A 12,276-nucleotide genomic window follows, 5' to 3' on the forward strand; every position below is an offset into this window, starting at 1 on the left:
TGCAGTACATTTCAATTGAAATTCAACGGCTTAGCGACGGGAGGGTCCCTCATTTCATTCAGGTTTTGATCTAAGGAAGTTATGGGTCGAAAATTTGAATATTGATGTACCCTGGACGAGCAATTCGGCTGAATAATCAGCAGAACCGGCCGCATTGCTAGCGCGACAAGTGTAGAGACCTCCATTTTCTGGTGAGACAGTGTCTATCACGAGCAAATTGGTACGTGAGCCCACCCGTGTGGTGGACATGCCCAATCCGAGTGACGAAACGTTAGAGCCCCGAAAATGCCACTGAACGTCCATCGGAAGATCGCCCTCCGTTGCTAGACAAGTCACTTGAGCGGCCGAGCCGGCCATAACGGCCTCCTCATCGCCGAAACTAAACGGAACGATTTTGGGTGCCACTGGAAAAAATAAAAACCGAGCGCAGCTGTTGAGGATTACGCGGAATCAAAAGGCCACGACCGGCGGTTACAGTTATTAAGGGCGGAAAGGTTCAAGGGGGGATGAATCTGAACTGTCTAAAAATATCTCAACCGTTGATGATCAATTGGGCCGTGAAGGAACTGCTTCCAGCGGCGTTGGATGCCTGACAGGAATAATTGCCGAAATGACTGGCCTTTAACGAATTGAAGACGAGAACCGAGGCTCGAGGTCCGGTCGGCATAACCGTGACATCTTGCCGGGCCGCTGTCAACAATTCGGTACCGTGGTACCATTCTAACCGGACAGGATCGTCTCCTTTGGACAGGGCACACAACACCTGACTGGATTCACCCTCGTAGATGTCAGCAAACGCGAACGGAACAATTTCTGGAGCCACTGTGCGACGGAATGAAATTTTTAAAAACGAACAAGAGAGGAAACGGCGAGAAACGCGGAGCGAATGTTGATGGAGGTTTAAGGGGGAATATCTAGGCTGATAGCTGATTGTCTTAAGACATTTGTACCGGAGACGGAAAGGATGGCGGAATAACTGGCGCTGGCCACTTGATTGCGCGCAGTGCAAGTGTATGTTCCAGCGTGATGTGTCGTTACTGAATCGATGATGAGAGCACTACCGCGCTGGCCGACGCCAGTTGTTACGACACCCGAGTGAAAAGTCGCTTCGTCACCATGGAACGTCCAGGTGAAATTTAAAGGCGTGTCGCCTTTAAGCGCCAGACATTGAGTTTGAGCCGCTTCGCCGGCGTTCAACGTTGAATCCCCAAAATCGAATGGGGCGATTTCTGGAGTGACTTTAAATCAATTTGTTTCGACATTAAAATTATTACAAGTATTGAATTTACTCAAAACGATCATTAAAATTATTTGGTTTTGATAATGCTGGAGCGTCCGCTTAATTGGGGATGGTGTCTGGGGGTGAAACAACGACACTTTACGATTAAACTAACCGGAAACGGATAACACAGTTGAATAACTGGCGCTGGCCACTTGATTACGAACGGTGCAAGTGTACGTCCCAGAGTGATGTGTCGTTACTGAATCAATAATGAGTACACTACCGCGCTGACCGGCGCTAGTTGTCACTACACCCGCGTGAAACGTCGATTCGTCACCATGGAACGTCCAGGTGAAATTTAAGGGCGTGTCGCCTTTAAGGGCCAGACATTGAGTTTGAGCTGCTTCACCAGCGTTCAACGTCGAATCGCCAAAATCGAATGGGGCGATCTCTGGAGCGACTTTAAATCAATTTGTTTTGATATTTTAATAATTTTACGGATTTTAATTACTCAAAGCGATGGTAAAATTAATATTATTCTATTGCTGGAGCGTCCGCTTGATTGGGAATAGATAGTCTTTGAGGTTCTGGGTGAAACAACGAAGCTTTAGGAATATAAACTAACCAGAAACGGATAAGACAGTTGAATAACTGGCGCTGGCCACTTGATTACGAACGGTGCAAGAGTATGTCCCAGCGTGATTTGTCGTTACTGAATCAATGAGAAGAGCACTACCACGCTGGCCGACACTAGCTGTTACGATGCCCGTCTGAAAAGTTGTCACGTCACCATGGAACGTCCACGTGATATTTAAAGGCGTATCTCCCTTGATGGCCAGGCATTGCGTTTGAGCCGCCTCGCCGACGTTCAACGTCGAATCGCCAAAATCGAAAGGGGCAATCTCTGGCGCGACTTTAAAAATCAAATTTTATCGATATTTTACATTTAAATTGACTCGGTTTAACAGTTAACATATAGCGCAGGAGCGTCCGCAAAATTAGGGATCTAAAGGATTTGAGGTGGCAAATGGGACAAACACTTTATGAACCAACCGGAGACGGACAAAACAGTGGAATAACTAGCGTTAGCAGCTTGATTGCGCACGGTACAAGTGTACGTTCCGGCGTGATTAGGTGTCACTGAATCGATCATCAAGACGCTACTCCTTTGGCCGACGCTGGCCGTTACGACGCCAGTCTGAAACGTTGTCGCATCACCATGGAATGTCCAGGTAAAGTTCAAAGGCGTGTCGCCTTTCAGAGCCATACACTGGGCCTGAGCTGCATCCCCAGCGTTCAATGTCGTATCTCCAAAATCGAATGGCGCAATTTCCGGAGCGACTTTAAATCAAATAGGATATGGGGTTTAAATTACATTAACTAGATTTTGAGCGAGATGTTCTTAGTTTAAAATAACGCAGGAGCGTCCACGGAAATAGGAATGGAAGAGCCTATAATAAGGTTCCAGGTGAAAAACAAAACGAAATTTAACTGAGACCAACCAGAGACGGATAAAACGGTGGAATAACTAGCGCTGGCCGCTTGGTTGCGCACTGTGCAAGTGTAGGTTCCGGCGTGATTTGGCGTAACTGAATCGATCATCAAGGCGCTACTCCTTTGGCCCACGATGGCCGTTACTACACCCGTCTGGAACGTTGTTGCAGACCCGTGAAAAGTCCACGTAAAGTTTAAAGGCGTGTCGCCTTTGAGCGCTATGCACTGCGTCTGAGCGGCCTCGCCGGCGTTCAACGTCGAATCCCCAAAATCAAAAGGTGCAATTTCCGGAGCGACTTAATTGCCCCAACCCCCCAAAAAAAAGAATAATGTAATACAATTTGTTGGAGCGTCCACAGAAAAACAAAGGGATAGTTGTTAGGGAGGAGTGATGATGAAGAAGAAAGCAGAATTAGAAGTTGATAAAAGAGCCGCTGGAACAAACCATTAACAGCCAAACTGGCAGTGTAATTAACACTAGCGGCAGCGTTGGAGGCAGTGCAGGTATAATCGCCCGAATGACCCGCCGCTACGGCATCGATCGTCAAGAGCGAAACTCTAGCGCCCGCTTTGATGATGGCTATACCCATCTGCGAGGATAACTCCTGGCCATGGAAAGCCCAGCGCAATGTTAACGGAAGGTCGCCTTCTAAAACGGTGCACTGGATAGCTACGGGTTGGCCGGAGGTCAACGAACCTTCGCCGAAACTGAACGGCATAATTTGCGGTGGAACTGGACAGGGAACGAAAAATGAGAAAACATTTGGCGACACGGAGCGGATGGATTGAAAAGGATTTCGGCGGAATAAAAAAGAAGGAAACTATATTTTCTAAATGATTGAGATGGCAAGGACACCGTTGACAAAGAGGGAAGCCGTGTGGTTCGATTGGCCGGCTGCGTTTTGGGCGGTGCACGTGTAATCTCCAGCGTGACCAGCGGCTACCGAGTCGATGGATAAAAGGGAGACTCGCGGATTAAGCCGGAAAGTGCTGATGCCCATCTGAGATGAGAGTTCGAGGCCATGGAACATCCAGCGTAATGTCATCGGCAAATCACCATCGACGATCATACATTGAACCGTAATAGGCTGACCGGAAGTCAGCGATCCTTCGCCGAAACTAAACGGCAACACCTGAGGAGCCACTATACGATCCCCCCAGTTCAAAAAATTGATGGACATTTGAATTAAGAAATGAAAAGGCGAGCGCGGAGTGAGGTGCAAACATTGTTTAAGGAGGGAAATGGACCGATTTTCTTGTTGTAATAAGAATGTCAAACCCTGGACGAGAAGAGTCGCCGTGTGATTGGTACTTCCGGCGGAATTTTGAGCCGTGCAGGTATAATTTCCCGCGTGTCCAGCAGCAATCGAATCGATGGACAAGAGCGATATACGGGAGTTGATACGAATAGTCGAGATACCCATTTGGGACGAAAGTTCTTGGCCGTGAAAGGCCCAGCGGAAATTGATGGGAAGATCTCCCTCAGATATGGTGCACTGGATTGCCACCGGTTGACCGGAAGTGATGGCCTCGTCGCTTAGATCGAAAGGCACAATCCGTGGGACGACTACGTAATCGATTTGAAATCTTAATTAAGCAATTCTAATCCAGCGTTGCGGAACGTTTTGGAAGGGGAGGATGAAGGTGGTAAAGGATTTTTTTCAAGAAACAAGAGTGGCAACTGTGTGGAGGGCGATGGTACCATTGACGGTCAACTCGGCCGTATAGTTGGCTATTCCGGCCGGATTTTCAGCAGTGCACGTGTACTCCCCGTTATGAGCGGCCGCCACTGATTGGATCGACAGGACGGAAATCCTGTCGCCCAAACTGTTGATCGTCAGTCCGGTAATAGGCGAATCAGTCGCTAACGGCTGAGACTTAAAAGCCCAGCGTAGACTTATTGGCGAATCTCCTTTAACGGCTGAACATTGAACCACTACGAAATCGCCAGCGTTGAGAGCTTCGTCGTCGCCGAAAGAGAACGGAGTGATTTGTGGCGCAACTGGAACACGAATCCAGCGAATTACAATTATTATTTGTTTGCTGCTAAATTAAGGCCATCTTAATTCAACGAACGCGGAGCGAATGTTTGTGTCAGGGAGAGAGAGAGCAGAAAAAAATATCGGAATTTAATGTCTAAAGAAATACCAACGACGGTGAGCTGGGCAGTGTAACTGGCTTGGCCGGCTGAATTTTTGGCCATACAAGTATAATTGCCCGAGTGGGAGGCATCAACTGAATCTATTTGCATAATGCTAGATTTGGAACCGATCTTGGTAAAGGTTATGCCCTCAAGTGTCGAGTGGGTTTGGCCGGATGTGATCCAACGAATGTCAACAGGGATATCGCCATCCGTCACGATGCACTGCAACTGAGCAGACATGCCCGAAGTGTAGTCTTCTTCGCCGAAATTAAACGGTAGGATCTTGGGTACCACTTTTCATCGTTTAAAAAAAATAATAATAATTTGAATCGAATGGAATTTTCAACTAATAGGCCGGACGCGTTGAGGTTTGGGCGGAACAACACAATTCTAATCCATTCGAGAGGTTATAATACCAAGCACTTCGAGATGGGCAGAGACACTTTGCGATCCAACTGAATTCTTGGCCGTGCAAGTGTATTCCCCGCTATGAGCTGCTGTCACCGAATCGATTTGTAGAACCGTCGAACGAGGGCCGACTCGAGTTGTCGAGATACCCAGATCAGCCATGCCGGTTTCACTATCTCCGCGAAACGTCCAGCCCAATTCGATGGGCAGATCGCCTTCCCCAACGATGCAAATGGTTTGCACGTGCGAACCCGGTGTATAAAACTCTTCCTCCCCGAAACTGAGCGGTAATAACTTCGGTCGAACTGAGAAAACGAGAATACTTTCACTTTAGCTACATGCGGCTGTAGCTGGACTTTGACTCATTTCTACCAAGCATCGATGGTTCAATGGTAGAATGCGCGCCTCCCACGCGCGTGATCCGGGTTCGATTCCCGGTCGATGCACGCCCTTTTTTCAATCTTTTTATACACATCATTTTTAATCAAATTTATTTTACTCTCATACTAAATGTTATTCGCGCTATTTTAGAAGCACTGTGACCTTTAAACGGCAATAATAAAGATTTGAAATTTCCCTCTCACAACTTACATACCAGAAAATTCTTTAACGTTGCCATGGCGATGACAGTTTTCCCTATCTACGTAACCAAGCGAGGGGAGCGCCCCGTTGAGGGGGAGGATGTGACAATGGATTATTATCAACTACCGTAAACGCTGAGAGTTGCCGTAAAATTGCGGACAGCAGCAACATTGCGAGCGATGCAAGTGTAGTTGCCCGCGTGATCGGCAGCGACCGAATCGATATTCAAGACGCTGGAACGTGAGCCGAATTTCATCGTCTCGATGCCCGACATAGCCGACGACGGGCCGTGAAACGTCCAGCTAATATCAATGGGTAAATCTCCTTCGACGATGATGCAGTTGATTTGCGCCGACATGCCCAGCGTGTACTCGGTGTCACCAAAACTGAAAGGCCCAATGACGGGCGCCACTTAGAAGAAACGCACACACACGGACGATTAAAAAAAAAAAAAAACACATCGACGACGCCGCGGGAGCAATTGTTTTACGGGACACAGGAAGACATTAGAGAATGGGAGTGATTCCGGGGCGACGCGTGTAAGTACCGAAAACAACCAAAACGGCCGTGTAGTTGCGTGTCCCGGCAGAGTTGCGTGCCGTACAGGTGTAACTGCCGCTGTGCGCTGCCGCGACAGATTCGATTTGCAGCATGTTGGATCTGGCTCCCACTTTGGTCGTCGTAATGCCCATCATTGAAGAATACTGCTGCCCGTGAAAGGCCCAGTTGATATCCATCGGTAAGTCTCCTTCGGCGGCAGCGCACACGGTGTGCGCCGAATCACCCGACGTGAACGGTTCATCGCCGAACGAGAACGGAACGATTTTCGGCGGTACTGGACAAGACGGGGGAGGGAGGGCACAGTTTCATAACTTTGTCAATTTTTGGTCGGACGCGGAGTTTTCCCCGGATTGGCGATTGGAGGGGATTTTCGTTTTGAGATGGAGATTATTTGTCCGTTTGATTCGCCTTACCGTACACCGTTAAATTAGCGGAATAGGAGGAGACTCCGGCCGGATTCTTGGCCAGACAGCGATACTCTCCGTCCGAGTTGTGATTGACATTTGACATAGTCAAAAGGCTTGTCTTACTGCCCACATTGACCAGATTGACACCTGGCCGGCTGTTATCCAGCGGTAGGCCGTTAAGAGTCCACGAGACGGAAATGGGCTCATCTCCACGAGCTACGTAACACGTCAACTGAACATCATCGCCGGAGTAGACCGGCTGGTCGAAGGCGAACGGATTGATGGCCGGTAATACTGATTCACGTTTTCGCATGTTTGTTTTTTGTTTTAATTCGCTTAAGTTTAACTTTCTTTTCGCATGGGGGAGGGCTTTTACGATTTGTTTTGGACTTCCGAGTACAACTATTCAATTGGGCAAAGAGTTGTCGTGTTTATACATTCCGTTAAATTAGTAGTAAAATCATTAATACGTCTTTGGAAATTTCTCGAACAATATCGGAATTCAACACGACGACTCTTTGCGGGTAAAATAAGCGAAACTTTTGAACTTACCCATGACTTGGACTTCGAGGTTTCCTTTGGCGGAGAATCCTTGCGTATTCTTGGCGATGCAGGTGTAAGATCCTTGATCGAGGGATCGCTGGACGTTCTCGATGATGAGTGTTCCGTTGGGGAAGACTTGCTGGCGTCGGTTAACTGGCAAAACACGGCCACCTTTTTCCCACTGAATGGTATCGATCGGATATCCGGCCACCGGGCACGTGACCATCATGATTTCACCAGCCACTACAGCCACTTTATCCATGGGTCTGACGAAAGGTAATCCGTAAACGTTGAAGCGGGCAGAGTGATCGGCGTGGCCGACTTTGCTGGAAGCGGCGCACTTGTACAATCCGCCGTCGTTGGTGTGAACAGCCGTGATGTTGAGGTAGGAGACGACTTCGTTGGTTCCGGCCGTAAAGTGACCAATTTGGACCCTGATACACAATAAATCGATTTAGCTGATTATTTCTTTTTTTATAGACATCGAACATCGAAAATGTCACCTCTCGGATGATGAGATTTTCTTTCCATCCAGTTCCCATGTGATTTCCGGCAGGGGATTTCCAGAGGCGGAGCACTTAAGGGAGACGCTGGGTCCGGGTTGAAGGGTCCGTTCGGCAAAAGTGTTGATGAATTGAGGAGGATCAACTGCAATAAAATAAATAAATAAACACAAATGGTCGTTAATATCCGGCGAGTGAGTGAGACACCACGCAGAATAATCGTTTTACATCTTCCTCCCAGTTTGAGTTCCGCCGAAGCTTGGGCGCTTTCCTGGTCGTTGCGAACGAAGCACTGGTACATGCCCTTATCTTCTCGGCGGACCTGTTCGATTCTCAGTACGTTGTCGGTGTGGCTGATGGCGACACCATCCTTCATCCAGCTGATGGATTTGATGGGATTTCCTTCCGGGTTGCAGGTCAATGTAGCCGGACGTCCGTAGTCAACTGTCTGCACTTGCGGTTCAATGCTGGCCGATAGTGGAGCTAATCAATAATAATTTTTAAATAAATAACAAATAATTAGATTCCGGTTTTCAAAATAACAAGACAGTTCAATGAACTCCCACCTGTGACGGTCAGAACAGTCTCGACGCTTTCTCCGCCGACGGAATTGTTGACATTGCACAAATATTTGCCGGAATCTTCAACTTTGGCTTCCTTGATGATCAGAGTGCCGCTAACTTGTTTGACACGGTCGTCCAGTTTGACCGGCTGCTTGGCCGTGCTGCCTTCGACGTACTTGTACCATCTAAATAAAAATAAAAAAACAGAAATACGCTTACGCTACACCGTAAAACATGTTTTCTGGAATACAGAATCCCAGAGAATAATGTCAAGAGTTCATCTTCTCCCCCTTTTTTTTGTTTTTTGTTATCTTCCTTTTTTGTGTTTTCGTTATTTTCGGTTTAATCGCTAGCGCACGAAAGGTCGTGGGAACTTTCCCCCCGTTGAAAACACTGGGAAATACCTGTAGACGGGGACTGGGAAAGCAGTTGCATCGCAGGTAAGATAAGCTTGACGCTCTAAAGCAGCTATGGCGATTAGACTGCCTTCGATTTTTCGGCCGGATGTACGAGGTGCGACATTTGAACTTGGTTCTTTCGACATTCAAAAATTAAAAAACAAATGAAGTTTACAGAAAAAAAAATGGAATTCGCTGTCTAGAAATCCCAAAGAAAAACCCAACCAAGTGCGGTGCCCTGTTGCACGATGAAAACATTCGTGACGCTTCAGTATTGTTAACCGGGATATACGACGACGGCGGATGTCGAGAATCCGTCAGTGGGAAGAATAACGACACCAAAGTTCACCCCATCCGGCCTTCGATTACCGTGGCGTTTCGAAAGAAAACAAAAAGAAATGTGCGGATTGATTTGTTTTTTTGTTCAGTTACCGATGACTAGGTGGCGGATGAGCCTGAGCATCGCAGACAATAGCCACCGGACCGTTGCTTCCCCGTCGAATCGTATCAAATTTCGATTTGGGTGGCAATCGCGGAGGTACGCTTCCCACCGGCTCTGTTTTGGCGCATTATCATCATCATCATTATTTACCCCTATAAATCGTCTTTGATTACCTAAACGTTGGGACAGGTATCCCCTGCGCATCGCACAATAGAGCTTCGCTCAACGACGACTTCATCCGGATGATATCGGATTTACTTCGCGGAGGAAGACGCGGCGGAACGCTCGTCATCGGTTCTACATGCAGTAAACACGATGGGACGGGTCATTTTATGTAGGAAATTCTCATTGAAATTAAATCAATGATACCACCCACTGCTTGAATGTCCAGAAGGGCTTACGTAATTCTATACGTACTGTTTTTTTTTTCTTTTTCTTTTATAGCTCTATCAATTTCAATTCGTCTCAATGTCAAGGTTTTAAATTACCTGACGATCGGTTTAGGGTAGCCCTGGGCTTGGCAGAGGAGCGTGACATGAGTCGTCTTTTCACGACACTCGACACTCAACAATTTGGCGTCGGTCGTCAATTTCGGACGAACACTCCCCACTGGTTCTATTCAGATAACGAACAACTGTTAGCTCACGTTCTACCCACAAATGATAACCCGTTTGGGGGGTTTTCCGTATACAGAGAGACCATCAATGTGTTATTGCCTGACGTTGGGTTAAGGTTAAGTCTTACCCCCCTCCCGAGAGTGTGTCCTTCCACTAACCAATTACCTGACGATAGGTGTAGGAAACCCTTGAGCTTGACAGAACAGGGGAACTGCATCACTGAATCGATGCTGGGCACTCAACAATCGCGTGTCATGTGAGAGTTTAGGTCGGGTCGATCCGACGGGTTCTGGATTCAATCGATATCATTAGACGCCATGTAATCTAACCTGAATGAAGGCACAGGATATCCCTGACCGGTGCATAGCATCGTCAGAGGCAATTTCACCATTCGCTCCAGTACAGTGCCTTTCGAGTCGGTACCAAAACGCGGCCGGGAGCTACCCACAGGTTCTTTTTAAAAAATTTGTTCAAAGAAAAAACCTCAAAAAAAGTTTACGAGACACACACACACACAGACATAAGAGCTGCCTGGATGTTGTTGATGAGGTGGGGGGGAGGGCGGCTACCTTGTGACGGGAACAGGGAAACCTTGAGCGGCGCAAAAGAGGCTCAAAGCAGCCGAATTGGAGTGCAGCAACGAAGTGCTAGTGGCCGCGGTGGAGAAACGCGGTTTGACGCTGCCGCTCGGCTCTGCGTTCATCGATAATTAAAATTTGGCCAATGGTCGAGCACGAAAGGAGAAAAAAGTAAAAATTCAAACCTGAAAATTGGTACTGGGTAACCCTGCGCCTGACAAGTCAAACAAAAAGGAGCCAAAGAGGAGCGCTCCAAGTTGCCGCCTTTCAACTCGGTGGAGAAACGCGGGCGGGATCCACTCACGGGCTCTTTAGCCAAAAGGCAGAGACGTAACAATAGATGAGACGCGAGAAAAATTATTCACCTGAGAATGGGGACGGGGTAACCCTGCGCCTGACAAGTTAAAGAAAAAGGAGCCAAGGAGGAGCGCTCCAAGTGACCGGCCAGTTCAGTGGAGAAACGCGGTCGGGATCCACTCACGGGTTCTTTATAATGAAGCACATAACATATGAGATGAATTAATCACCTGAACACGGGAACGGGGTAACCCTGCGCCTGACACGTCAACGAATAAGGAGCCAAAGAGGAGCGCTCAACAGTGCCGCTCTTTAATTCTGAAGAAAAACGCGGTCGGGACCCGCTAACTGGTTCTGATTGATGACATTGTCACCATGTCAAAATTTTTGATATTGTTAAAAAAACAAAACAAATGAGGGCGCTAACCTGAATGAAGGTACCGGGTAACCCTGAGCTGGACAGGTAAGGGCCAGCTGATTGGCACGCTGCCTTTTGACAATGACGCCAGACAATTCGGCTGAGAAACGCGGTAAGGAGCTACTCGTCGGCTCTTCTCTCGTCAAAAAAATTTAAAAGAACCGCCCAAATTCAGTAAATCAGCTTATCAGTTACCAAAGTAAAACCTTCGACATTTGTAACTGCCTGAATGCTGTGCGGTCGAGTTAATCCTACCTGAAAACGGGAGTCGGATAACCCTGAGCCTGACACAAAAGGGACATGGGTTTAGATTGACGCAGTTCCACGATCAGCGACATTTTTACAGCGAAACGCGGCGCTGCGCTACTAGTCGGTTCTGAATATTATCAAATAATTTAGACAACAAATTCGAGTTTCCTTTTTCTTTTAGATACCGCCTGAATGTTCTTATGGGAGAGGGCTAACCTGAAAACGGGCACTGGATGAGCTTGTGCTGGACAGAAGAGCGCAAAACTTGCCGTCAAATCTTGGCGCGTAAGATGGACGGATGACCGGCTGGCAAAACGAGGTGCGGAACTGCTCGTGGGCTCTTTTGAAATAATTTCATACCGATCGAAAATTAACTTTCTCTTCATAAAACATAATTTATCGCTGCCTGAATGTTATGGGCTAACCTGAAAGCGGGCGCTGGATAACTCTGTGCCGGACAGTAAAGAGAAAAACTGGAGCGCAGATCTTCGATCAGATTAACAGACGAACGGCTGGCAAATCGAGGAGCTGAGCTGCTCGTTGGTTCTATTGGCAGATATAATTCAAATTCCGTCTAATCATTCATCCCAAAACGACGACTAAACGACAAAATTCAAACCGTCTGAATGTTTCAATAGCGGGAGGAGATGTTAGTGGTACCTGAAGAGAGGTGCGGGGAAACCCTGGGCCTGACACTGGAGATTGGTCGTAAGGCCTCTTTGCCGTTTCAGGAAAGCAATAGACACGTCAGCCGATACTCGGGGAGCAGTGCTACTCGTAGGCTCTGCATCGCATTACCGACAAGAGTATTATTTAAAAAAACATTCATTGATCAAGTGGATAGGCCCTGT

General features: G+C 47.6%; 1 protein-coding gene and 1 non-coding gene across 51 annotated transcripts in view; one reads left to right on the top strand and one right to left on the bottom strand.

Annotated features, from left to right (window-relative positions):
* The window catches only part of LOC124199894 (Down syndrome cell adhesion molecule-like protein Dscam2), a 36,510-nt gene that overhangs the window by 11,580 nt on the left and 12,654 nt on the right, over nucleotides 1–12,276 (bottom strand). For 9 of the 50 annotated variants that reach the window (XM_046595895.1, XM_046595900.1, XM_046595877.1 and 6 more), the window contains exons 7-12: nucleotides 8,831–8,960; nucleotides 8,430–8,611; nucleotides 8,092–8,346; nucleotides 7,864–8,008; nucleotides 7,370–7,794; nucleotides 4,419–4,718 (exon numbers count right to left, since the gene is read on the bottom strand). In XM_046595895.1, the coding sequence (XP_046451851.1) occupies nucleotides 4,419–4,718; nucleotides 7,370–7,794; nucleotides 7,864–8,008; nucleotides 8,092–8,346; nucleotides 8,430–8,611; nucleotides 8,831–8,960 (1,437 nt within the window). Of the gene's footprint in view, nucleotides 1–537; nucleotides 823–1,394; nucleotides 1,683–2,724; nucleotides 3,013–3,161; nucleotides 3,450–3,995; nucleotides 4,284–4,418; nucleotides 4,719–4,864; nucleotides 5,153–5,275; nucleotides 5,573–5,975; nucleotides 6,261–6,396; nucleotides 6,685–6,823; nucleotides 7,112–7,369; nucleotides 7,795–7,863; nucleotides 8,009–8,091; nucleotides 8,347–8,429; nucleotides 8,612–8,830; nucleotides 8,961–9,754; nucleotides 9,882–10,048; nucleotides 10,173–10,826; nucleotides 10,948–11,185; nucleotides 11,310–11,641; nucleotides 11,766–11,850; nucleotides 11,972–12,085; nucleotides 12,210–12,276 lie in introns of all 50 variants that reach the window. The other 41 variants (XM_046595881.1, XM_046595903.1, XM_046595901.1 and 38 more) reach the window with 29 other exon arrangements.
* Trnag-ccc lies at nucleotides 5,643–5,713 on the top strand. Its single transcript has one exon. It is a non-coding gene; the product is annotated as a tRNA-Gly (tRNA).

This window comes from Daphnia pulex, chromosome 8, assembly GCF_021134715.1.
Source record: "Daphnia pulex isolate KAP4 chromosome 8, ASM2113471v1".
NCBI classification, from domain to species: Eukaryota; Metazoa; Arthropoda; class Branchiopoda; order Diplostraca; family Daphniidae; genus Daphnia; species Daphnia pulex.